Source organism: Stegostoma tigrinum, chromosome 14 (genome assembly GCF_030684315.1).
Source record: "Stegostoma tigrinum isolate sSteTig4 chromosome 14, sSteTig4.hap1, whole genome shotgun sequence".
Taxonomy (NCBI): Eukaryota; Metazoa; Chordata; class Chondrichthyes; order Orectolobiformes; family Stegostomatidae; genus Stegostoma; species Stegostoma tigrinum.
Window position 1 is genome coordinate 41,047,596 of NC_081367.1, and position 26,198 is coordinate 41,073,793.

The 26,198-nt window shown below is 41.2% G+C and overlaps 2 protein-coding genes across 4 annotated transcripts in view; both read right to left on the reverse strand.

Moving 5' to 3' along the window:
• LOC125457409 (uncharacterized) overlaps nt 1-9,634 on the reverse strand; it is an 86,696-nt gene extending 77,062 nt beyond the window's left edge. For all 3 annotated transcript variants that reach the window (XR_007248622.1, XM_059651098.1, XM_048541573.1), the window contains exon 1: nt 9,363-9,634. Coding sequence is in view for 2 of the 3 variants with exons in the window: in XM_059651098.1 (XP_059507081.1) it covers nt 9,363-9,438 (76 nt within the window). In the remaining variant the exon portion in view is untranslated. The remainder of the gene's footprint in view (nt 1-9,362) is intronic.
• A 1,454-nt stretch (nt 9,635-11,088) lies between these two features.
• Nucleotides 11,089-24,644, reverse strand: polr2h (RNA polymerase II, I and III subunit H). The gene is made up of 5 exons (XM_048542362.2): nt 24,464-24,644; nt 21,733-21,816; nt 20,771-20,864; nt 17,918-18,001; nt 11,089-11,488 (listed from the first exon to the last, which is right to left on the reverse strand). Exons 1-5 carry the CDS (start codon nt 24,534-24,536, stop codon nt 11,371-11,373), a joined length of 453 nt encoding a protein of 150 aa, XP_048398319.1. The 5' UTR covers nt 24,537-24,644; the 3' UTR covers nt 11,089-11,370.
• Between the last annotated feature and the right edge of the window lie 1,554 nt (nt 24,645-26,198).

Sequence of the window (26,198 nt, forward strand, 5' to 3'; positions counted from 1 at the left end):
ACTTGCCTAATAAAGACTTGCTAAATGTTTCAGGAAGCATATGAGATAACAGATCAAAAACAGTGCATCACACATCCTTTTTCAGTTCAGAACAATCTTTTCACTTGTAGCCAGACCTTATTTCACATCCCAAGGACTAATATCAGGGATCTGATATCTGATTAGTGTATCATGCATTTATCTTACCATGTATTCTCAGCTTTCATTCAAAAGCAATAATAAAAATACATAGCTTAAGACGAACATGTTGTCAATATGGACTTCCGCAAAGCATTTGACAAAGCTCCACATGGTAAGTAAGGTGTGAAGGTTCCGGTGTTGGACTGGAGTAGTAGACACTGTCAGAAGTCGCACGACACCAGGTTATAGTCCAACAGGTTTATTTGAAACCATAAGCTTTTGCAGCACTGCTCCTTTGTCAGGTGAAGTGTCATGGTTAGTAAGATTAGATCACATGGAATCTTGGGGGAACTTGCTAATTGGATACAAAATTGGCTTGAAGATAACAGACAGAGGATGGTGGTAGAGGGTTCCTTTACCTACCGGAGGCCTGTGACTACCAATGTGCCACAAACATCATTGCTGGGTCCACTGTTTTTTGTCATTATACAAATGACTTGGATGTGAATATAGGAGGCCTGCTTATTAAGTTTACAGATGACACCAAAATAGACGGTGTAGCGCACAGTGCAGATTATCAAAGTATCATAGAATCCATTGAGCCTATAGAGCCCACAATGACCCTCCGAACAGCACCCTACCAAAACCACTCCCATAGGATACTGATCAGATGGGTCAATGGGCTGAGGAGGGCCAGGTGGAGTTTAATTTAGATAACTGTGAGGTGTTGCATTTTAGTAAGGCAACCCAGGGTAAGCCTTCACAATTAATGGTAGGGTCCTGCACAGTGCTGCCAAACAAAAAGACCTAGAAATACAGGTGCACATTTCCTCGGAGTTGCAGCTAAACTGGGCAGTGAAGGAGTTTGGCATGCTTGGTTTCCTTGGTCAGAACAATAAGTATAGGAGTTGGACGTTATGTTGGGGATGTACAGGATGTTGATGGGGCCACTTTTAGAATACTGCATACAATTCTGGTCACCCATCTATAGAAAAGAGGTTGTTAAACTTGAGAGAGTGTTAAAAAGATTTACAAGGTTATTGCTGGGACTGGAGGGTTTTAGTAATAGTGACAGGCTGAATAGACTTGGACATTTTTTCCCCTGGAGCATTGGAGGCTGAGGGGTTACCACATCGAAGTTTATAAAATCTTCAGCGGCATGGAGTGGGTGAACAGACAAGGTATTTTTCCTAGCGTAGGGGAGTCCAAAACGAGAAGGCATAGGTTTAAGGTGACAGGGGAAAGATCTTAAAGGGACCTGAGGGGTAACTTTTTCCATGCAAAAGGTGGTGCATATATGGAATGAGCAGCCAGAAAAAGTGGTGGAGGCAGGTACAATTAGAAAATTTAAAATGCATCTGGATAGGTATATGAAAAGGAAGGGTTTAGAGGATATGGGTCAAATGCTGACAAATAGGGCCAGGTCAAATTGAGATGTCTGGTTGGAGCGGACAAGTAGGACGAAGTGGTCTGTTTCCATGCTACATGACACTATGATTCAATGTGTAAAAATGGGCATCTTCCCAGTTACCACACAGTGTTGGTCACAGTTACAAAATTCTAACTCAATGAACCAGTAAAAACCCCAAAATGCCTTTAATAAAAATAGAATTTGGCTTATTCAGTCATTGTAAATCAGCAGCTCCTAATTCTTAGAAACATAACATAACATAGAAATATAAAAGATAGGAGCAGGAGGAGGCCAAACAGCCCTTCAAGCCTGCTCCACCATTCTTCATGATTATGGCTGTGATGGAACAAATATTTACTCAACAGTATTTGGAATATTGCGTGCAGTTCTGGTCACCCCATTACAGGAAGGACGTGGAAGCACTGGAAAAGGTGCAGAGGAGATTTACCAGGATGTTGCCTGGTCTGGAGCAAAGATCTTTTGAAGAAAGGCTGAGGGACTAGGGTCTGTTCTCATTGGAGAGAAGGCGGCTAAGAGGGGATTTAATAGAGACATTCAAGATGATCAGAGGATTAGATAGGGTGGACATTGAGAGTCTTTTTCCGAAGGTGATGACGTTAGCTTGTAGGAGGGGGCACAGCTACAAATTGAGGGGCGGTAGATTTAAGACAGATGTCAGAGGCAGGTTCTTTACACAGACAGTGGTAAGGGCATGGAACGCCCTGCCTGCCAATGCAGTGAACTCAGCCACATTAGGGGCATTTAAACAGTCCTTAGATAAGCATATGGATGATGATGGGATAGTGTACGGGGATAGGCTTAGATTAGTTCACAGGCCGGCACAACATCAGGGGCCAAAGGGCCTGTTCTGCGCTGTATTGTTCTATGTTCTATAGACCTATTCGTTTATATAAAAAGACCCATTCATTCCCAACAGAATAAACAATTCATAAATCTTTTCGGGATTTATTCCCTTTATCATCTCATTACCAAACCGATAAAAATATTCTCCATTTATAGCACAGCTGAATAAAATCCTATCACATTAAAGACTGCACTTGTGTAACATTTAAAGTCATATATTTAAAGTAATGCTACTGATTAATTATAATAATGAGTGGAAATTTTAACGTTAAATTAATCTCACTTAAGAATAAGTTATATTGTTATTTAAAAAGACAAATCAAATCATTGCAAATCAAGTCAACCTAACCTGCATGATGGGCAAATTATTAGGAAAGGAATATCTAAAGGAGGGTATAAATCTTCACTTAAAAAGCCACAGCTTAAATTAAGGAAAGAGAGCATAAACGTGACAATGAAAAATCATGAATAACTCACTCAGTTGAATATATTGGGGAGATAAGTAGGAGGGGTTTTGACGGTGGCACAGTTCATCAACATGAATTTCAGCAAAGTTTTCAATAAAGTCCCCCATGGAAGACAGTTCAGAAAAGGATAGGCTCTTGCAAATCAGGGAAGTGGCAAACTGAATACAAACTTGGCACAATGGCAGGAAATAAACTAATGGCCACTGGGTGTGTTTGTGACTGAAAGGACGTTTCAAATAAGATTTTTCAGGATTAAATACTGTGATGCCTTGCTTCTTATGACACATCAATGATTTGAATTTAACTATCAGGGGTATGATTAACAGGTTTATTAATGATGTGAAAATAGGGGTAAGAAAGTTGTAATCGACTGTCAGGTGGCAGAAATATGTCAAAGTGAATGGAATCCAGAGACATGCAAGGTAACACTTTTTGGGAACACAACAAGGCAGGAGGCTACACAATAAATGGTTCAATACCAAGAAGTGTGGAGGAACAGGGAGACCTTGGACTGCATGTATATAGAGCCTTTAACGTTGCGGGACAGGTAGATATGGTGGTTGAGAAAGCATACAGAGTACTCTCCTTCATTACTCAAGGTCTAAAGTACAAAAGTGTGAATGTTATGATGCAACTGCATAAAACACTCGCTCGGTCAGTGCTGGGGTACCGCATACAATTCTAATCACCACAGTATAGGAGTTGATTATACTGTAGCAGGTAGGAATGAAAATCTATAACAGCTTTTCCAGGCATTGAGAATATTAGCTATTAAGAAATACTGGAAAGGCTGGGGTTTTCTTTGCCATAGACAATGCTTTCTTTACAAGAGATTGAAAGGGAGACTCAATTAAGGTATATAAAATATTAAGGGGTTAGGGTTAGGTAGTGTGGATAGAAAGGAGTTATCTCCATTAGCAGAGAGGACAATAAGACTGTGGCAGCAATCTAAAAATATCAGATGGAAAGATGAGAGGGAAAAGTCTTCCTTACCCACTTCAGCCACAAAGAGGGTAGTGTGGTGCTGGAATTTGTTGTGTGAAAGGATTGTAGGGATCAAAAATCTCTCTCACTTTTTAAAATGCTTATAAAATATTGTTACAGTCTGGACCAGACCAGGCCCCGACCCAACTCCCCCGCCAAAGTATTGTAGGAGATAACCTATCCCCTAACTTTTATATTTACTTAAAGACAAGTGCAAGGTGCTGTGTTCCGGACATGATTTAATTGGTACACCACCAGGCTTCAATCAAAACATGCTTTATTCTTACAATACAGATAAAATAAAAATTATATATAACTTTAACTCTATTGAAATTCTTAAAAAGATAAAGTATTATTTAATCACTGATCATCAAATGTTCCTATACAGGCAGCATTCTCATAAACATACCTTTGGCAAAAATACAATTCAGCAAAATAGGTATTGTTCTCGTGTGTTGTCTTTTTACTATAGCAGCAGACAGAGTTCTAGCTGTTAGTCCAACAGCCAACTAGCAGAAACCTTCTCATTAAGTGAAAAGCAAAACTAACAGTTTTCCTGGGTCTGTGTGAGCCCTGAGCCTGCTCACTCATGATTTTTTTCCCCACCTTATTTTTAAATAAAACACCCAGGAAAATCTCAAAAGCTGTTTAACAACTCTCTGTCTAAAGGAGATATTTCAACATCACTGTGGCAACCCCTCTTTGCAAGAGAAACAGCACAGAACACATCGCTCAAAGCACAGTAGCATCACAACATACACTGCACGACAATGGGCAATCCCGGTTAAGTGGAAATAGGCTGGGTAATCACTTTTTTAAGCCAGTGTAAACACAATGGGCAAAATCTTGCCAGCTCCTGAATGGCGTGGTCCGTGGCAAAAATGTTCAGAGAAAAAATTCCCATGAGATGGCCAGACAGGAACTTAATGGTGTTGAGAGAAAAAGCTCCATTTTCCAACTGAGTGTTGAACAGCAAGACAAGATTTTCACTACTGAGCAATGATAGACCTAGTTGCATGAATTAGGACATTTTTACAACATAATCTCATCTGATTAATAGGTCGGCTTATACAATAGATGGCAACATGAAAGTCAAAGCAGTTAATGGTGGCTCCAGCTTGCCGCCAGACCTCCATCTTGGGCAGAAGGTTGCAACATCTCAGGCACCCTCCATTGACAGTAACTGCGCACACTACAGCTTCACAGCCCAACCCTCCATCCATGCATTCGCCATGTACCAGCCTCACCACATCACCATGGCAAATCTCCAACGCTCTCACATTACAGGTCTGCACTTCAAAGTCCACTGACACTTTTACTGCCAAGATGCCATGTGTGTCCATCTCATGGATTAAACCACGGTGCTTCTCAATGTTGCATGCTTGGTCTCTAAGCATTCGCTCACTTTGTGCCTTCTTGGATGTTCACAGGATCACTCCCTTGCAGTTTAGCAGAATGCCACCTCAGCTACAGATTAAATGTTCAGTGTTTCTGTCTTGTCTTTTTTCTCCTTTTAACTACCACCAATAGGAGAGAGTCCTTTTTTCCTATACTCTGAGGTGTTATTATGCAAACCAAGCAATTATCCCATAACCAAAATCACCATGATTTCTTTTTTTCAATTTTTCTTTTAACTTCCACCAGTAATCACCCACGCAGCCACTCAAGTACTTACAAACAAAAGCCATTCTGGAGAATGCAAGCCATTAAAAGTGAGGGAGAGGTAAGGAGAAAGGGAAGGAGCTAGTCCAAAATGGAGTTGGAGCGGGAGATAAAGCACTGTATCACTGTGGTGTCCACTTCTCTTTGAAGGCATCAAGAGCACTTAATCACACCCTGTGTTCTGTATCCAAGGGCACTTGGGTATGAAACAGGAAGGGGGCTGATACAACCCCCTCCACTGCCCGCTGCCTGGGCCTGTTAATAGCCAGTGTCGCCATGCTCAGAAGCAGACCACAAGTCGACCTTCCAACCTGTTCCCACCCTTCCGCACTAATTGCCCAGAGATCAGAAGCATAGGGCTGAAATGCAACAAAAGGTACACAGAAGATTTTGCAAATAACTAAAAAAGAGGTGCTATCTCCTGCAACTAATATACACATGGTCCATGTACTCCATAGTGCCACAAAGTAAACAACTGGGCTGGGTGTCCGTGAACTGCCACAATCTGCAGTTATTAGGAGAGCTACATGCAATACCCTCGATCTCAGGTCCCTGATGGAAAACATGCCCCTGCTTCTGGTCATCCCCATGGCCACAGTCCTCCCGTCTGCCAGCCACTCGAACCCGTGATGGTAAAGGTGTGGATTCCTGAGCATAGCCTTTCTAATGATAGCCGCCACACAGCTGTGTCCCAGAAATTGATCTGGTCCTGGTAAAAGACAGGCAGCATTTTGAGACTGGGAGACCCTTGTGGTCTATGAACAGCTGCAGCACATCATAACTGAAGTCATACACTTGTGGAATTATTTTGTCTTGTCTTGGAGTTTAGGGCACATACTAAGCCAGGAAACTTGTCATGGCTGTCTGAAGTCGTCAGGAAGGTAGCTTGGTGCCATACTGCAACAAGTCCTTGTCATTCACACACCTACAACTTGTGCCAACAGTCTACACAGCAAAGATAGAGCATATGCATCAACCAAATGATCATGTCTCCAAGTCTCAGGGGAGTAGTTCTCAGTCAAAGCGGGGCGACTGCTGTCAGTCAGGAGGCTAACAGCAAGTCATGGGCATCACTGGATCATATTTCGGGGACCTGGATGTAATACACCCAAGTTGAACAACAAGAAGAATTTGGACCACACTGGACACTCGGTAAGAGGACAGGTGAGCTGTGTGGCTCAGATTCTAAATAGCGATGGGTGTGAGACTTTGGACTGATATGTGCAATACCATGTCAGCCACGCCACCTCTGTGCCCAGAGAAGCATCAGTTTGAGGTCGCTCTCTGATCATGTGCCCTGTAAAAGGCAATTCCAGACAGTCATTGATTGACCAGGTGCATATCTGGGTTTCAAACATAGGACCAGTGTTAGGGATCTTAGGATATCCCAACAGCAGCAAGTATATCCTCCAAGTAGGAGATTACATGAAAAAGATCACCATACAGGCATAGTTCATAGGTACTTAGGTGAGTGTGATGATAGCACAAAAAAACACAATAAGCCACTCAAAGAGAAATCCTCCAATAAACTCACCAAAAATCACATTTGGCCACTTTCTGGTAAGATACAGTCCAATGTATCGAATGGTCTTCAGTCGTGTAAATTTTCTACATTTTTATTAATTTGCTGCTAAGGAATATTACTTCTTGTCTAGTCATTTCAGTTCATCCCTCCTACAGGACAGCTGATAGATGATACAAAATTGGCTCAATGATGGGAGATAGAGAGTGATGGCGAAGTGCTGTTCTTCAGATTGGAGGTCTGTGACCAACAACACTGCACAGGGTTCAGTGCTGGGTCCATTTTTGTTTGTCATTCATAGAAATGATTTAGATGAGTATATAGAAGACATGGTTAGTAAGTTTGGTAGTATAATGGCCTGTGAAGAAGGTTATCTAAGATTATAAAAGAGATCTTGATCAATTGGATCAATGTGAAGAGTGGCAGATGAAGTTCGATTTGGACAAATGTGAGGTGTTGCATTTTGGTAAAACAAAGGCAGTCCTTATCAATTAAAAGTTGTGCCTTAGGTAGGGGCTCAGTCTGCATTACATATAGATGGTTAATATGGTGTTCGTTGCTCATACTAAAAAGTCTAGGAGTTGGGACATTAGGTTGAGGTTTCATAAGATGTTGGTTAGGCCTCTTCTGGAGTACTGTTTCCAGTTCTGGTTGCCTTGTCTGAAGAAGGATATTATTAAGCTGGAGACGATTCAAAAAGATTTACCAGTATGGTGCCATAAACGGAGGGTTTGAGTTATCAAGTGAGGCTGGATAGGCTGGGACTTCTTTCACTGGAGCTGAGGTGGTTAAGGGGTGACCTAATAGAAGTTTATAAAATCATGAGGGGTATAGATGAGGTAAATGGCAGGCGTCTTTTTCCCTACAGTGGAAGATTTCAAGACTAGGGGTCATATTTTTAAGGTGATAGGAGTAAGTTTTGAAAAAGACATAAGGGGCAACTTTTCTTTTTTAAAAAAAAGAGTGGTCCATGTGTGGAATGAAATTCTAGAGGGAGTGGAGGATGCGGGAGGAGTTACATCATTTAGAAAGCATTTAGATTAAGTACTTGAATAAGAAATGTTTGAAGAGAAATGGGCCAAGAGCAGGCAAATGGGTCCAGTTTAGTTTGGGATTATGGTCAGCATGGCCTGGTTGGATGAAAGGATCTGTTTTCGTGCTCTCTGATTCTATGACAAGGTCACCTTTCCTCAGAGGTAACTAGATGTACCATTTCCAAGAATCTACATTACACAAGGCACATCTGTAACTGTTAGTCGAAATGGATCATCCAGAGCACTTTTAAATGCAAAACAAAATACATCTTCACACAGACGCTGCCAGGCCTACCAAATTTCTGCAGCATTTTCTGGTTTTATTTCAACAGTTTCATGTTCCTCTCCCTGACTCAATCATAGTTGATGTATGATCTGCCTGCACAGTTCAGATTCTTAATATTAATTATGTGATCTAGCTCATTGAGAACAGTAAAAGCTCTTTCCCCTAGAGACCCTCATTCCCCAAAGGCAATTATTAACAGTAAACAAGTTTCCCAGTACTTTTGTTTTTTTTCCCCTTTCTGGAAGTGTAATCAGTTGCACCATTGTACTTGCTATTCATAATTTCACAAGAGATTCAAATGACAGTCGCACTATCTAACTTCTGAACAGAGGGGTCTCTCAAGTTTAACAATAGGAAATGATACCATGTTCCAAAGAAGTCACATTGGAATTGAAATATTAGCACTGCTTCTTGTTATCAGATGTGCTGAGCTTTTACAGCACTTTTTTAAAGAATATCCTTAATAGTGCATTACAATAGATTAAAAAATTCAATTTCATCCCATCTACCATCATATATCACTTGTGTTTTCATGCTTTATAGCTCATCCAAATGTCTTCACGAAAAGATAAATTGGTAAATTGGCAGCCAGGGCAATCAAGACACCAGACTGCTATTCCAGTCCACTAAGATGTAGGAGGCTCTAAATTCTCACTTTTGTCAGCCTCCACCCTTCTCAAAACAAACTATTATTGTCTATTTCAGTAAACGGTGAAAATAAAACATACATTCGTTCTCGGTGGTCACACCACAGCTACTGGACCCAAGGGGTGGCATTACAAAAATGAAGTATCCGAGTGAGGAAACGTTATCTACAGAGTGGGATGTCACTTTATCCTCGAACCCAGGTAAGGTTACAAACCTAATGTAAACAACATCGGAGCATCCTGGAAAACTGAAGGGACCTCTCAGAGCTTTCGCAGACATTCGCGTTTCATTCATAATAACTCTCTGTGAAAAAATGTGACGGCGCCAAGCCGAGATGGAGAGACTGGATCTGTTCCTCGCTTACCGTACTCGATGCCGCTAACAAGGAAGAGAAGACCGATGGTGATGTTGGTGAGCCTGCGCTTGGTCCGCTGATCCATTGCCAGCTCTTGTTGCTTTAGCTGCTTCTACTACTGCCAGCCGGACGAAGCAGCCACTCCAGGGGGACAATGTGGTGCGCAGCCGATTCTCCCTCCTCTCTTAACGGGACGCATAGATCGCACCAGCGTCCAGTTGACGGCTCGACGTGGGCCGCGAGACGCTGACCCCCCCCCACCTCGCGAGCAGACGACCAACCGTTCAGGTGGCGGAGCCCGGCTGAAGCCCCGCCCGTCACGCGATGTCCCCGCCCACCACATTCGCCCCGCCCATTCCTACCTATACCCCGTTCTTGCAGACCCCTGCCCCACTAAGGGCCCCACCCATCAACGCCTGTCTCCACCCACCACCTGCACCCGGCCCATTCTATCTGTACCCCATTCTTGCAGACCCCTTTCCCATGCTGCACCGCCCATCACATTTTGGCCCGCCCACTCTCACCTGGCCGCTGCAAAACCGGTCTTCAAAGCCACTCCACTCGAGCACTTGCAGTCACTGTTTGCTTTGCCTTGTATCTCCTCACCAGTAATTATTTTTTCTGATGCAGCTATTAAAACTCCACCTTGCAACCCTTCCTCCTTTATTACTGACCAATCTTTGGAATTCCCTTCATCGAATAGCGATGGATGCAAAATCACGCGGGAGAATAAAAGATTAACCTCAATTCTACATTCTGTAAATTTCTGATAAAAATCAAAGCCGCCTTATGTTATTGAATGTTTGAGCAGACCCGTAGGACCAAGTGGCCTACTCTTGTTCGTAGTTTATGTGTTGTTGAAACCATTGTTCATACTTTTGTTACCTCTCGGGTTGACTATGCCAAAACACTCCTGGATGTTCTTCAACATTCTCCCTTCTAAATAATTCAGGTCATTCAAAATATTGCTTCGCAGCCTTAACTCGCATTAATGCTGACTCACTTATCAGACAAGTACACTCCCTGAACTAAAAACCAAAAGAACTGCAGATGCTGTAATCAGAAACAGAAACAAAACATTCTGAGGAATGGTCACTCAACCCAAAACATTAACTCTGATTTCTCTCCACAGCTGCTCCCATACCTGCTGAGCTACTCCAGCAATTTCTGTTTTTGGCACTCACTGAGTTACAATGGCTTCCTGTCAAACAATACGTTGCTTTTAAAATGCTCTTGTATTAAACCCACTCATGGCTCACCTCTCTGCGTCTATGGAATCTCCTCCAAGCCATCTGCAGTCCTCTAATTCTGGTATGTTGAGCATGCCCTGTTATGATCACTTTAGCATTGGTGATTGTATTTTCAGTTGCATATGCCCAGAACTCTGCCTCTCTACTCCTCTTTTAAGACAACTTTTCTCAGAGTACAACCTCTAACATCCAAAAAGCAATCTAGTGAACAATGTCTATAACTGTTTCTAGCCCACAGGTGAAGCTATCGGATGGTCCTCAAGCCCACAGTGAAAAGCTCACTTATATTTCTGCTGCTCAAATGACCAAATACCAGGGTCTTCAGTTTGCTCCTTGCCTTCTTAAGAAATCCTAGTTTATCCATTGTCTCCCACAGTTGATATAAATCAACTGATCCCTTTTCTCAAATCAAATTTGTTGAAAAATAAAACTGGTTATAATATTGGTTATGGTATAATAATTCATAATAAGCCTTTACCATTGAACACAAGCACATTTTTATTTGCAATGAAAAATTCAATCACCATTACATCCATTTTGTACTATAGATACTTCTTCATTTAATAGCAAGCTTATAAGATATTCTTTTGTTCCACATAGTGAGGCAAAGTTTTCCTTTGCTAGGTACTTTCTACATATTCTCCTTTAAAACAGGGGAAACTAGAAATGTAGAGCAATAAATGCTTGTTGATTATAGCAACAAACAAACTTGATTTCAATGATAAAGCAAGAGGCATTGGAGTTGCCATCATTATTGTCCATATATCTTAAAAAGCAAGTTTCTTCATTAACAGGTATACTCTGGAATCTACTTCAAAGCCATGTAAGTTATTTGCATCACCTTGAAGCCTCATCAGTAGTCCTCCATATGATACATAGGCTGATCTGAAAAGAGGGAAAATCCACAATGAGTATTTCTACAACATTTTCACGAAAATTTAAATAAAAACAGTTGCAAAGCAATCAGGACTTCTTTTAATCACCAAGCTGACATACCAACATTGGAATATTCCAATGATAGATTTTATTGAAGTCATCGCCAGTTGGTCAACACTTTATCTAATGGCCAAAATGACCACCATCTTCATACCAGAGTACTGTGACTGTAGCATGTCCTATTCATAACATGCACCACTGAACTCATTCAGGCTTCTTCAGCAACAACTGCAAAATATGCAACACCCAAATCTAGGGGGGGAAACACAGCAAATAAATGGCAAACAATTGCCTCTGAGTTTGCTGCTATTTTTAATAATGAAAAAAAATCACAGCATGTGGGCATTGCAAGATTGGCCAGCATTTATTTCCCATCCTTAGTTGCTTTTGAGAAGAAGGTAGCATTGAGCTGACTGTGCGAACTGCTGCAGTCCATTTGGTATCGGTGCATCCACATTACAGCTGGGGAGAGATTTTAAGTAGTAACACTGAAGGGACGGCAATATATTTCCAAGTTGCATGATGAGTGGTTGAAAAGAAATTTACAGGTGGTGGTGTTCCACATATCTGCTGCTCTTGTCCTTCTAGATGGCGGTGGTTGTGGGTTCAGATGGTGCTGCATAAGGAGTCTCAGTCAACTGCTGCAGTGCATCTTGTATATGGTTCACACGGTTGCTTTTGGGCATCGTTGGTGGAGTGCTCATGGACATAATGGCAAACAAACAAACTCCTCTGTCTTGGATACTGTCAAGATTGAATGCTGTGGAGTTGCATTCATCCAGTCAGGTGGCGTGCACATCTTAACACACTCCTGGCTCGTGCCTTGTACATAGTGGACAAGCTTTAGTGAGTCAGGAAGCGAGTTACTTGCTACAAGATACCTCAATTCTGACCTGCTATTAAAGCCACAGGATTTATATCACTAGTCCACTTCAGTTTCTTTTGACCATAACCACCAGGACGTTGATACTAGGGGAATTTAGCAATAGAATAATGCCACTGAACATGAAGGAATAATGGTTAGATATTCTCTTACTGAAGATAGTCATTGTCAAGCACTTTTATGGCAAAAATAATGTTATTTTCCACTTGTCAACCCAAAGCTGGACATTGTCCAAGTCTTGATGCAATTGAACATGGATTGCTTCAGCGTTCAAGGAGTTGTGAATGGTGCTGAACACTGTGCAATTATTAGCAAACATTCCCACTTCTGATCTTATGATTGAGCGAAGGTCACTGATGAAGCAGCTGAAGATGGGTGGGCTAAGCAACTCTTGCAGACATAGCCTCGACCTAAGACAACTAACCTCCAATAATCACAACCACCTTTCTTTGTTCAAGTTGGACTCCAACCCGATAAACATTAAAGTACACCCCTGTACCGCCAAAGTACATACTGTGCCCCTACCACTCTTAGTGCTTCATCCAAGTGGTGTTCAACTTGCATCCCTCAAGTATGTTGTAATCTGCAGTAAGCTTCCTTGCCCATGTTTAACCTGATACCTTCACATTTCATGGGTGTGGAGATAATGTTGAGGACTCCCAGGAAAAAGGCACACCCAACTGTATCTCACTGTACTGCTATCTCTGCTGAGTGTGTCCTGCTATTGGGACAGGATATACCCATAAAGGTATCGTCTGGGACATCGTGAGTAAGTTACGATTCCACGAGTATGACTATATTAAGCTTTTGCTTGACTCGTATGCAAGACAGCTCTCCATATTAATCACATACCCCCAGATATTAATAAGGAGGATTTTGCAGTGTTGGTAGGCCCTTTTTTGGGACCTTTTTTTAAAGCAGTTGACATAATTGAGAGATTGAATGCATGGCATTTTAAGACTTAGCCAATTAAGGGTCAGTCCTGTGGGTCCATAGTCACAGGTATGCCAGAGCAACAAAGGACACAAAAGACATTAATAAACCAGATGGTTTTTGATAATAACTGGCAACGATTTTTTTACCATTGTTCAACTTCTAACTCCACATTTTACTGAATTCAAATTCCACAATCTGTTGCGGTGGGATTTGAACCCAAGTACCCAGAACACTATTTGGATCTTGGGATCACTATTCTAGTGACAATATCACTACACCATCACCTTCTATAGACTTGGGCTGTACCACTGGGGTGGCACAGTGGCTCAGTGGTTAGCACTGCAGTCTCACAGCGCCAGGGACCCGGGTTCAATCCCAGCCTTGGGCGACTGTCTGTGTGGAGTTTGCACATTCTCCCCGTGTCTGCGTGGGTTTCCTCTGGGTGCTCCGGTTTCCTCCCACAGTCCAAAGATGTGCAGGCTAGGTGGATTGGCCATGCTAAATTGCTCGTAGTGTTCAGATGTGTGTCAGTTATAGGGGGATGGTCTGGGTGGGATGCTTCAAGGGGCCGTGTGGATTTGTTGGGCCGAAGGGCCTGTTTCCGCACTGTAGGGAATCTAATATAATCACTGCACCTAAAATCCTCAAATTCCTTATCCAACAGTAATAGGGTACACGTGAACTGCAGCAATTCCGGGAGGCCACCACCATCTTCCCAATAACTTGCAACGGATAAGAATTATTTGGTTGACCAGTAATCATAGAATCTCTACAGTGGAAACAGGCCCTTCAACTCAATCAGTCCACACTGACCCCTCAGAGCATCCCACTCAGACCCATCCCTTGTAACCCACCCAATCTATTGCTTGAACACTACAGGCAATTTAGCATGGCCGACCCACCTAGCCTGCACATCTTTGGACTGTGGGAGGAAACCGGAGCACCTGGAGGAAATCCATGCAAACACAGGGAGAATGTGCAAACTCCACACAGACAGTCACCCGAGGGTGGAATCGAACCCAGGTCCCTGTGAGGCAGCAGTGCTAAACACTGAGCCAACATGCTGCTCATGTATGGGTAATGTAATGTAATATATGGATAAAGTGTCAATTTCCAAAGTTTATTCTAACATCTTCCTATTTATCACAAATCAACTACTTTTGCAGTCCAATGGTTCATTGACAGTACATTTGTCTTTAAAAATCTCACTTATCTAGTAGTAATCACTTACCCCAGGCTTCTTTCTCATCAGCAAACGAAGATGAAGGAATGAAAAGATTTGATCCAAACAGCAATGCACAATCACTAATTTTAGAAATTACATTCTGTCCTGATACGAATCCACATTTTAGATGATAATTGCACCAAAGGATTTTACCAAATTATCTCCATGACCACGTGCAACATCTATTTTTTAGGTAACACAAGTTACCATTTAATAAATGTAAAACTTACATAGAACATAAAATCACCTGCACTGTGTTCAGTTTTGGTCTCTTTATCTGAGGAAGAATATTCTGTTTATTGAGGGACTCCAAGAAAGGTTTACTTAACTGATTCCTGAGATGGCAGGACTAACGCACAGGGAGAGAGGAGGTCTCATAGAAACCTATGAAATTCTAACAAGAGTACACAGGGTAGACACAGGAAGGATGCAGTCTCTGAATGGGGAGTCCAGAACCAGAGGTCATGGTCTAAGGGTAGCGGGTAGGCCTTTTAGGACATAGCTGAGGACGACCTGGGGCTGTTACTATAGGCCTCCCAACAGCAAGAATGAGATAGAGGTACAAATATGTAAACAGATTATGAAAAGATGTAGGACCAACAGGGTGGTGGTGATGGGAGATTTTAATTTTCCCAACATTGACTGGGATTTACTTCATGTTAGGGGTTTAGATGGAGCAGAATTTGTAAGGAGCATCCAGGAGGGTTTTCTAGAGCGGTATGTAAATAGTCCAACTCAGGAAGGGGCCATACTGGACCTGGTGTTGGGAACGATCCCAGCCAGGTGGGTGAAGTTTCAGTAGGGGATTACTTTGGGAACAGTGGTCACAATTCCGTAGAATATTGATGGGCAAAGATGAGAGTGGTCCTCAAGGAAGAGTGCTGAATTGGGGGAAGGCCAACTATAGCAAAATTCGGCAGGAGCTGGGAAATGTGGATTGGGAGCAGCTGTTTGATGGTAAATCCACATTTGATATGTGGGTGGCTTTTAAAGAAAGGTTGATTAGATCAACCTTTAGTAGTGCAGGACAGACATGTCGCTGTGAAAATGAGGGTTAGAAAGGGCAAGATTAGGGAACCATGGATGACAGGTGAAATTGTGAGACTAGGAAAGAGGAAAAAGGAAGCATACATTAGGTCATGGCAACTGAAAGCAGATGAAGCTTTGGAAGAATATCGGGAAAGTAGGACTAATCTGAAACGAGGAATTAGGAGGGCGACAAGAGGTCATGAAATATCTTTAGCAAACAGGGTGAAGGAAAATCCCAAAGCCTTTTATTCGTACATAAAGAGCAAAAGGGTAACTAGAGAACGGGTTGGCCCAGTCAAGGACAAAGGAGGGAAGTTATGCGACGAGTCAGAGAAAGTGAGTGAGATTCTTAATGAGTACTTTGCGTTGGTACTCACTGAAGAGAGGGACATGACAGATCTTGAGGTGAGGGATAGATGTTTGATTACTCTTGGTCAAGTCAGCATAACGATGGGGGGGGGCAAGTGTCAGCTATTCGAAAAGGCACTAGGGTGGACAAGTCCCTAGGTTCAGATGAGATCTATCCCAGGTTGCTGAGGGGAGCGAGAGAGAAAATAGCTGGGGCCTTAACAGATATCTTTGCAGCATCCTTGAGCACGGGTGAGGTCCAGGAGCACTGGAGAATTGCTAATGTTGTCCCCTTGTTTAAGAAGGGTAGCAAGGATAATCCACGTAATTATAGACCAGTGAGCCTGACGTCAGTGATGGGGAAGCTGCTGAAGAAGATACTGAGGGAAATGATCTATTTACATTTGGAAGAAAATGGGCTTATTAGTGATAGGCAGCAAGGTTTAGTGCAGGGAACGTCATGTCTTACCAACTTGATAGAATTATTTGAGGAAATGACAAAGTTGATAGCTGAGGGAAGGGCTGTAGATGTCATATTCATGGACTTCAGTAAGGTATTTGATAAGGTTCCCCGTGGTAAGCTGACGGAGAAAGTGAAGTCGCGTGGCATCCAGGGAGTACTAGCTAGTTGGATAGAGAACTGGCTGGGCAACAGGAGACAGAGTTGTAGTGGAAGGGAGGTTCTCAAAATGGAGAGCTATGACCAGTAGTGTTCCACAGGGATCTGTGATGGGACCACTTAAGTTTGTGATATACATAAATGATCTGGAGGAAGGTATAGATGGTCTGATTAGCAAGTTTGCAGATGACACTAAGATTGGTGGAGTAGCAGATAGTGAAGGGGACTGTCAGAGAATGCAGCAGAATATAGATTGGAGAGTTGGGAGGAGAAATGGCAAATGGAATTTAATCCAGGCAAATGCGAGGTGATGCAATTCAAAGGCAAACTATACAGTAAATGGAAAAGCCCCAGGGGAAAATTGATGCACAGAGTGTTCCGGGTGTTCAAGTCCACTGTAGCATGAAGGTGGCAACGCAGGTGGATAGAGTGGTCGAGGTGGTATACGGCATGCTTTCATTCATTGGACTGGGTATTGAGTACTAGAGTTGGCAGGTCATGTTACAGTTGTATAGGTCTTGGTTCAACCACATTTGAAATACTGCATACAGTTCTGTTTGCCACATTACCAAAAGGATGTGGATACTTTGGAGAGGGTGCAGAGGTGATTCACAAGGATGTTGCCTGGTATGGAGGGCGCTAGCTATGAAGAGAGTTTGAGTAGATTAGGAATATTTACATTAGAAAGATGGAGGTTGAGGGGAGACCTGATTGAGGTCTACAAAATCATGAGAGGTATAGACAGGGTGGACAGCAAGAAGCTTTTTCCCCAGAGTGCAGGACTCAATTACTAGGGGTCACGATTTCAAGGTGAAAGGGGAAAACTTTAAGGGAGATATGCTTGGAATGTTCTTTACACAGGGGGTGGTGGGTGCCTGGAACGTGTTGTCAGTAGAGGTGGTAGTGGCAGGGGCAAGAGCGTCATTTAAGACATATTTAGACTGATGCATGAATGAACAGGGAGCAGAGGGATACAGATCCTTGGAAAATAGGCGACAGGTTTAGATAGAGGATCTGGATCAGTGCAGGCTCGGAGGACCTAAGGGCCTGCTCCTGTGCTGTAATTTTCTTTGTTCTTTGACCTTTTCTTTCACCAAGGGAGTGGTGAGCCTGTAAAATGCTCCACCACTGTAAACTATTGAGGCCAAAACACCGAAAATAGATATAAACATAATTGTTCAGACTAAAGGGATCAAAAAATATGGGAAGAAAGTGAAAACTGGGTACCGTGTTCAATGATCAGCCATAATTGTATTGAATGGGAGAACAGGCTTTGCAGGCCTACTTCTGCTCCTATATATTATGTTTCTATTCTGGTCCTCTTCACTCGATACTTACAGTCTGGTGGCTGCTTCAGTCGAACTCTCATCACCTTCTATTCTATAAACCTTTCCATACATCACATACTCAAACTGGTCAGCCCTGTTAGAAAATAGAAAATAAATAAAATTCTGTAATATGACACAATAAATCCCCAGAAACTGAACCTACTCTCTTTATTAGACCCAGATGATTGTGAGTTAAGTACATCCAAAATTCTATTATTTTATGATAGAAATCATAAGTGATCATTCTGATTAAGTAGCATTTATAAGGTTTAGCAATCATAGCAGGTTTTGCAGTGTTTTAGGCAAAATTGAACCAGATACAATCCATGTTTATCACAATAATTTTAGATACCTGTTCTCCAGCATTTTCTTCCCATTGACCGATCTGGTTCAATGTTGTGCAATTTTAAAGGGGGTGCAGAAATAAAAATACACAGAGTTTGCATACATAAATCTTTGTAGGTAGTTGCCTTGCTATGGGGAGTATGTTATTGAAATGAAAAGGGTACAAAAAGATTTACAAGGGTGTTACCAAGGTTGGAAAGTTTGAATTATAAGACTACACTGGATAGGCTGGGACTTTTTACCCTGGACCATACAATGTTGACGGGTGACCTTATGGAGGTTTACCAAATCATGAGAGGCATGGTTAAGGTGAATAGCCAAGGTCTTTTTCCCTAGAGTACGGGAGTCCAAAATTAGAGGGGATAGGTTTACGTTCAGAGGGGAGATATTTAAAAGAGACTGAGAGGCAACTTGTTCACACAGACGGTGATTCGTATTTAGGCACAGAATCCCTGTAGTGTGGAAACAGGCTCTGTGGCCCAGCAAGTCCACACTGACCCTTGGAGCATCCCACCCAAACCCATCCCCTTATGACCCATGTAAGCTACACATTCCTGAACACTACAGGCAATTTAGCATGGCCAATCCACCTAGCCTGCACATATTTGGACTGTGGGAGGAAACCGGATCACCCGGAGGAAACCCATGCAGACATTGAGAGAATGTGCAAACTCCACACAGAATGTCGCCCAAGGGTGGAATTGAACCCGGGTCCCTGGTGCTGTGAGGCAGCAGTGCTCACCACTAAGCCGCTGTGCCGCCAGAGGAAATGGTAGAAGTGGGTACAATGACCACATTTAAAGGGCATCTGGGCAGGTACATGGATGGGAAAAGTTGAGGAATATGAACTAAATGCAGGCAAATGAGACTAGTTCAGTTTAGGAAACGGGGCCTGTACTGTGCTGTAATGTTCTATGTTCTATGAAACCTGGTCAGCATGGACGAGTTGGGCTAAAGAGCCCGTTTTTTCCATGCTGTATGACTTTTTAACACTGTTAATTTAAAAAAAATCAGGATTCTCAGCTTTACAAATAGAGTCACACAGTACAAAAGCAAATGAAGTGAGACAATGAGATAATTAAGTAAAATTATATGTTTAAACATGCACTAATAACCTTACAGTAGACAAATGTAGCTACAAGCATGCTCTCTAAGCATGACGGTAATGTAGCCACTACTTTCAGCGCAACAGGATATGTAACTAGTCCCAAGATATCAAACTAAGAATTTCTAAATGTAAAACTTACAAACTTCACAACTTGAGTCAAAAAGCTCAGATGAATAAAGAAACAGACAGGAGGACTTGTTAGGCTCACAGTAGTAACAAACAGCCTGGGGCTTACAAAGAGAAAGAAAAAAAATCTGTAAAGCACGGGTGGCCTTGTTTATTGATAAGGATATGTAATGTCATTGATTATTTCCTCACTCACAAGTGGTCTTTGACTAGAAGTAAAACAATATAATTAAGTGGGAGATTTGAAACTATAAATTTCCAACCTGACATCACATTAGGAAGTGACCTTGGTGAAGTTTTCCAAGAATGCCTCACAAATATGCACTTATAAATAAAGTCTCTATTAGCTGGACCTCACAAAGCTTTTGGTACTTTTTAAAACACAAGACAAAGAAATGCTATTAACACTTTTGAAATTGCTGAATGGGTCTCAGCTGGAGTAAGGTACCCAAGGTAAAGTTTTATACTCTAGGAGGCTCAATGATAGTGCCCCTCCCTCTGAACCAAGAGGCCTAGGTTCAATTCTGACATGCTACAGAGGTATGTAACAACATGTCTGAACAGGTTTATTAAAAACATCTATAGGGTCTAGGATGAAGTTCAACACCTTGGACAGGTTGTAGAGATTTACAAGAATGGTGCCATGGATGAGAACCTTCAGCTGCCTGGACAGACAACAGTCTAGGATTATTGTCCTTGCAGCAATGAGGATCAAGGGAATCAAGCTGTTCAAATTCATGAAGAGTTTTGAAACAGTAAACAAGGATAAGCCATTCACGATAGCAGATAGTTTAGTAACCAGGAAATGCAGACGTAACAACACCACCAAACAAAAAGGTGAGAACAGCAAAAATGTTTCTATTCAGTGAGTTACAATGATGGAATCTGGAGGTACCCATGTTGAACTGTGTTGGGCAAAATCAAAAATCACACGACACCAGGTTATAAACCAACAGGTTTAATTGAACACACAGGTTTTGGATCCTTGACCCTTACACCTGAGGAAGGAGCAACACTCGAAAAGCTTGCATGTTCAATTAAACCCATGGACCATAACGTGGTATCATTGGATTTTTGACATGACAATGATGTGGAATACATTGTTGGAAAGAATGATGAACAAAAATTCAGTGGTAATGTTCAAAAAGGGAATAAATACTTGGAAATGCTAAAGACTGTAAGGCCATGAGAAAACAGCAGAACTTAGTAGATAGCTGTTTCATAGGACTTGCATGGTCACAATGGCCTCTGTATGTACTGTAAGGTTTATTATTCTGAAAGTACCTCGATGGCCGGTCATCTGTGGGATTATACTCTCCATCATCTGGCGTTCCATCTTCATAAAGAGTACTTGCTATCACAAGACGAAATTTGTCACCTTAAGAAAAGCATTAAGAGACAGAAAGTTTCAACACGATGGGGTAATAAATATTGGGTCTTAGAACTTGAAAAATTCTCTGCTCTATTCTACATGCTACCCAAAACTTGAATGAATTCAAAACACTTCCTTCCAAGAATGGTGTAACTGTATAAATGAGTTTACTAATATTTTCTACTTGGTGTATGCAGGAGTCATACGTACGTCAAAAAAGTACAAAATATCAAATTACATCTGAGGGATACTATAAATGTTATAAAATCAAAACACTTGACCAAGCAAAGCATTTTTACACGTCCTTACATTATAGCAGCAGAGGTTCTCAACTTCTAAAAAACTAATCATTTTCACAATACCAAATGTAAATTAAATGAGATTTCATAATAACAAACCTTCATTACATTCAAGCATGCCATTCTTAATGATCAAATTATACCACTGAACCCAATGCATAAAATCCAAGAAGAGAGTTATCCAAAGTAATTTTGGAGTAACCTGTTTGAATTTTATCAAATCTGACGCCAGCTCAGCAAATTGTACTGGATGTGTGAATCCCAATGTAATCACAAATAAAATTGTCTTCATGATTACTACAAATACATGTTGTTAATCTTTTTATAAAATTAATAATTCTATTTGTAATGACAGCCTGATGTACATGCATTTAAATGCCCATGTGCAGAAGCAAAAAGACCATGGAATATAACTGAAAGTTGCCCAGTCTTGCTACTTTTAGATTGGTGTCACAATATAAAATACACATTTTCAAACTCGAGCATTATAGCAATGTTGATTCAGCTGGATTGTAACTGAATCTGAAGTTTATTACAGAGTAACTACAAAAATGTGTATTAATTGTAATTCTTACCAAGTTCAACAGGGTAAATCTGTATATTTACATCAAGAATCAGGTCCATTTTAAAGGATTCACTTTCACAATGTAAGCGAGAAACTGTAAAAATGACACAGAAGTTCTATTATATGCCCAAAGGTATCTAAATATTGCTTTTACTGATCAGTTTATCAGAACTATCATTCACAATCAAACACTATCTTTTTGTAAGAGTAATATCTTGTTAAGATTGCATATTTATTGTCAATTAATTTTTTTTGTATTATAGTATATTCTCCCTCATTAAAAATACACAAGATTCACACCAGCCCAAAGGGCAACAAATTAATTCAAGCAGAAAAGCCAAATTTAGGCAAGAGTATATTTTGTTCATCATATTTTAAAATTGTTATGCATTATTACTTAGCATGGAAGCAAACATGGAGGTGCAGTATATTTAGTGCAGTGTACAAAGACTTCAAGGAGTATTTGACAAGATGTCACGTGAAAGAATATTAAAGGAGATAACCGAGCTTTGAATGAGGGGAGAAGATAAAAAAAAATTGGTCAAAAGGAGAACTGTAGGAGTTGGGGAAGTTTGGATCATTCTGGTAAAGGCTTAGTGGTATTTTTCATAGTACAACTGTGGATGCACTTATCTTCACTGCATTTATCGATGAACTGGATGTAGGAATAGAGAAAGCAGTGTCACATTTGCACATTGAAAAAAATCCTATTTTGAATTAAACAGACTAAAAGGAACATATTATGCAATGTTGTTAAATTGGAGAATGTATGAAAAATTGGCAGGTAGAACACAACAACATGCATTTAAACAACATTGTTAATTTGGGAAAGCATACCAGCATTAACAAAATTTGGCACCGGCCACATCAGAAGACAGTAAGTTGGACAATCAAAAGATTGGTCAGAGTCATGTTTTGGAAGCATCCTAAAGGATAAATGAGAGCTAGAAGACAGAGGGAGATTTAGAAAGAGAACTCTTGAGCAAAACGTAAGGCGCAACCACAAATGAAGTAATTACAAGATAATATTTGGTTTAGAAGGGGTGGACGCTTGGAAGTTGTTTCCGTTAGGCGGGGAGACTAGGACCCGTGGGCACAGCCTTAGAATTAGAGGGTGTAAAATTAAAACTGAAATGAGACGACACTTCTTCAGCCAGAGAGTGTTGGGCTTGTGAAATTCATTGCCGCAGAGTGCAGTGGAGGTCGGGACGTTGGATGCCTTCAAGGCAGAGATCGACAAATTCTTGACCTCAAAAGGAATCAAGGGCTATGGGGAGAGTGCAGGGAAGTGGAGTTGAAATGCCCATCAGCCATGATTTAAATGGCGGAGTGGACTTGATGGGCCGAATGGCCTTACTTCCACTCCTTTGTCTTATGTTCTAAAATCAGGGAAGCTCAAAAGGCCAGAAATGAAGAAATGCAGGCATCTCAAAGGGTTAAAATTACAGTGTTCAGGATGAGTAGGCTAAGGATCTGAAAAGAAGGATGTGAATTTTAAAATCAAGGCATTGCTGAAACAGCAAACAAAGTAGGTCAGTGAGGACAAGAATGATATGAAAAAAAGAATTCTGTGCAAGTTAGGCCACAAGCAATAGAAGTGATTTCAAGTTCACAGAGGACAGAATATGGGAAGTCAAATAGGAAGCCTTCTCACTAATCAAATTCTAAGGTAACAAAGTTATGAATAAGAATTTAAAATGCAGATGAATTTAGGCAGATAATCGCAAAGCATGAAGTGATGCATTCTAGTTAAAAAACAAAATTATTTTTCAAACAGAAGTTGTTTTGTTGTTGAGGAAGTGCAGAAAGATGTAAGAGTATTATGGCTCCACAGCTAATTAAAAGCAGCACATCAGTAAAAGCAAATTATAATGGAAATTTAAGTTTTTCCATACAAGATATATTGTAAATAAAGCAATAGGTACTAATGTCAATTGTATATAAGTGATAACAAGTCATTAATGCCCATGAGAAAATACAAAGGTTTAAAAATTGGATACTGGCTTGATAGGACACATATTTGATGCAATACAATATTAATTTAAAATTATTAAAGAGTGAAGCATGTTTTTTGAAGCTTTTTCCACCAATTTAATGGAACGGTACCTGTCCTGTGTCTATTTTCTACAGCAGAAGCTGAATTACAGTAAGTAGAAACAACCTAATTAATAAAGACTATTCTTCATGAGGAATATTATTGGAATCCAAATGCAAAAGAAGTTTTTTTTTTATTTGTTTCGAGGCTGTGGGAATTCAATTCCAGCCACATTCATGGTTGGGGAAGGGCCACATGCGTGTTGAGACTGAATAGTGAAAGTAGAACAGTGAATAAAACGGTCGGTGTAATAACATCCCTGAACAGCTTGATTAGAAAATTAGGTTTAATTAAAAAAAATGTAAGGATAAGAACAGGAGGTGTAAATATGATCTGAATTATTGCCTGCTATGGAAGCAGTTTGGGTTTGCTCGGTCCGAAATGGGGCTTTTGCAACTTTCCACAATTGCAGGAAAACACATATACAACATCACAGGAATTGGTCGTAGGAGTAAATCAATGAACTAGATACTAGTATTAAACGAAGCACTGGAAGACTGTAAAAAATGCTAGTTAGAAGTGGAGGACGAAAGCTGAATCACTCTATTCCCTTCCCTATGTTGGACATGAACTGCCTGAACCCATTCATTTGGGGAACTCGAACACCCAGGAAGCAAAGGCAGCAGGTCTCATCTCTTTCCCTTACCTCTGTCAAACTTTACACCTTCCGGGTCAATATCCTTCACATCAAAGATATCCTCAAATAAAATTCCTGCCATCCTTGTACAAATAAAATTACTGTTAACTTCTAGCAAACACAAGCAAGAGAATTTCAAACTACTGCCAAACAGGCCACGACAAATCTCTCGGAGTATGCCGGGATACTGGCAGACCTTCCCTGCCTCCCAGTAGATTGGCAGCAGCTCTATGTGAGTATATGACCGCAGTTCCGCCATCTTTAATCAAGGCATTGCTTTGTGTTTCAGTACATGGGGTTTACTGAAAGGTTCTTTCTCCTAAACGTAAATAAACAAGCTTAGTTCTTTTAGGTCTTTATATTTTGAACAGTTTCTTAAACGTTGATGGAAACATATGAAAAATACGACAGGCACTGTAAATCTGAAACTTATAAATTGTTTGGGACTTCTCTGGGTCTGTTAGCCAGCTATGGATTCAGAAATAGCATTAACGGGCTGTCTCTTCGTGCGGCCTTCAAGACCAAGTCCACACTTGCTAGTAACCAAGGCTGGGCTCAGCATTCTTCCTGGAAGCAGCATCCACCCACATTTGTCCACCGCCTGCAACATTCACTCATTCCACCAACACGCAATAAAAGCAGTATATGCCGTCTACAAGATGTACTGCTGCATCTTGCCAAGTTTTTTTGGACCAAAACTTCTCCCTGTGACCCAGCAGGACAAAGTCAACAGGCACATATGAGAACATCACAATCTACAATTTCCCTTCCAAGTCACGCCATCCGAACGAGGAAATATGTCATGTTTCTTCACTGTGGCTGGGACAATATCCAAGAACTTCTGTACTGTGGGTGTGCTGACGACACACAGACTGCTCTCAGACAAATAGCCAGGCCATAAATGCTGGCCTTGACAGCATTCTTCACATCCTATGGAGTAATAAGATGATGAATATAACTGGTTTCCTTGCCAGCTTCACCACATTGAGCTGTCAAATTGAAGAGTCAGTGGAAAAACTGTTGCCATTGCTCCTCAAGTCTTTCCTGGTGAAAAATTTCAGCTGTCCAGCTTCAGGCTTTGCCTAAACAGAATCAGAGCTTGCCTTTCCTGTTTTGGGTGTCAGTACAGACACATTCCACTGGGATAAGTGATTACCAACTGAAAGCTTAGTGAAAGCTCCAGCACTGAAATCCATATCTAAGAATTGAGGAAGTTCTGAGCAAGTGGAAAATACACCACTTCTCCTAGAGACTGTGGTGAAAGGTGTCATTGACAGTTGAAGAGGTGGCAACTATATGAAAGTTGAAAGCCTCAAGCAAAGTTTTTGGAGTATGAAAGTGCTTGATTACAGGTTTTTGTGGGAATTGTCTCCAACTCTGCTATAATGCTTAGTACCAACTTCATATAGTTAATGGTTAACGAGTTTTGAGAAGATTTGTAGCTCAGGTTGAGGTTCTGGATGTGAGTTTGCTCGCTGAGCTGGAAGGTTAGTTTTCAGACGTTTCGTCACCATTCTAGGTAACATCATCAGTGAGCCTCCGACGAAGCGCTGGTGTTATGTCCCGCTTTCTATTTATCTGGTTAGGTTTCCTTGGGTTGGTGATGTCATTTCCTGTTCTTTTTCTCAGGGGATGGTAGATTTAATCCCAACCCAAGGAAACCTAACCAGATAAATAGAAAGCGGGACATAACACCAGCGCTTCGTCGGAGGCTCACTGATGATGTTACCTAGAATGGTGACGA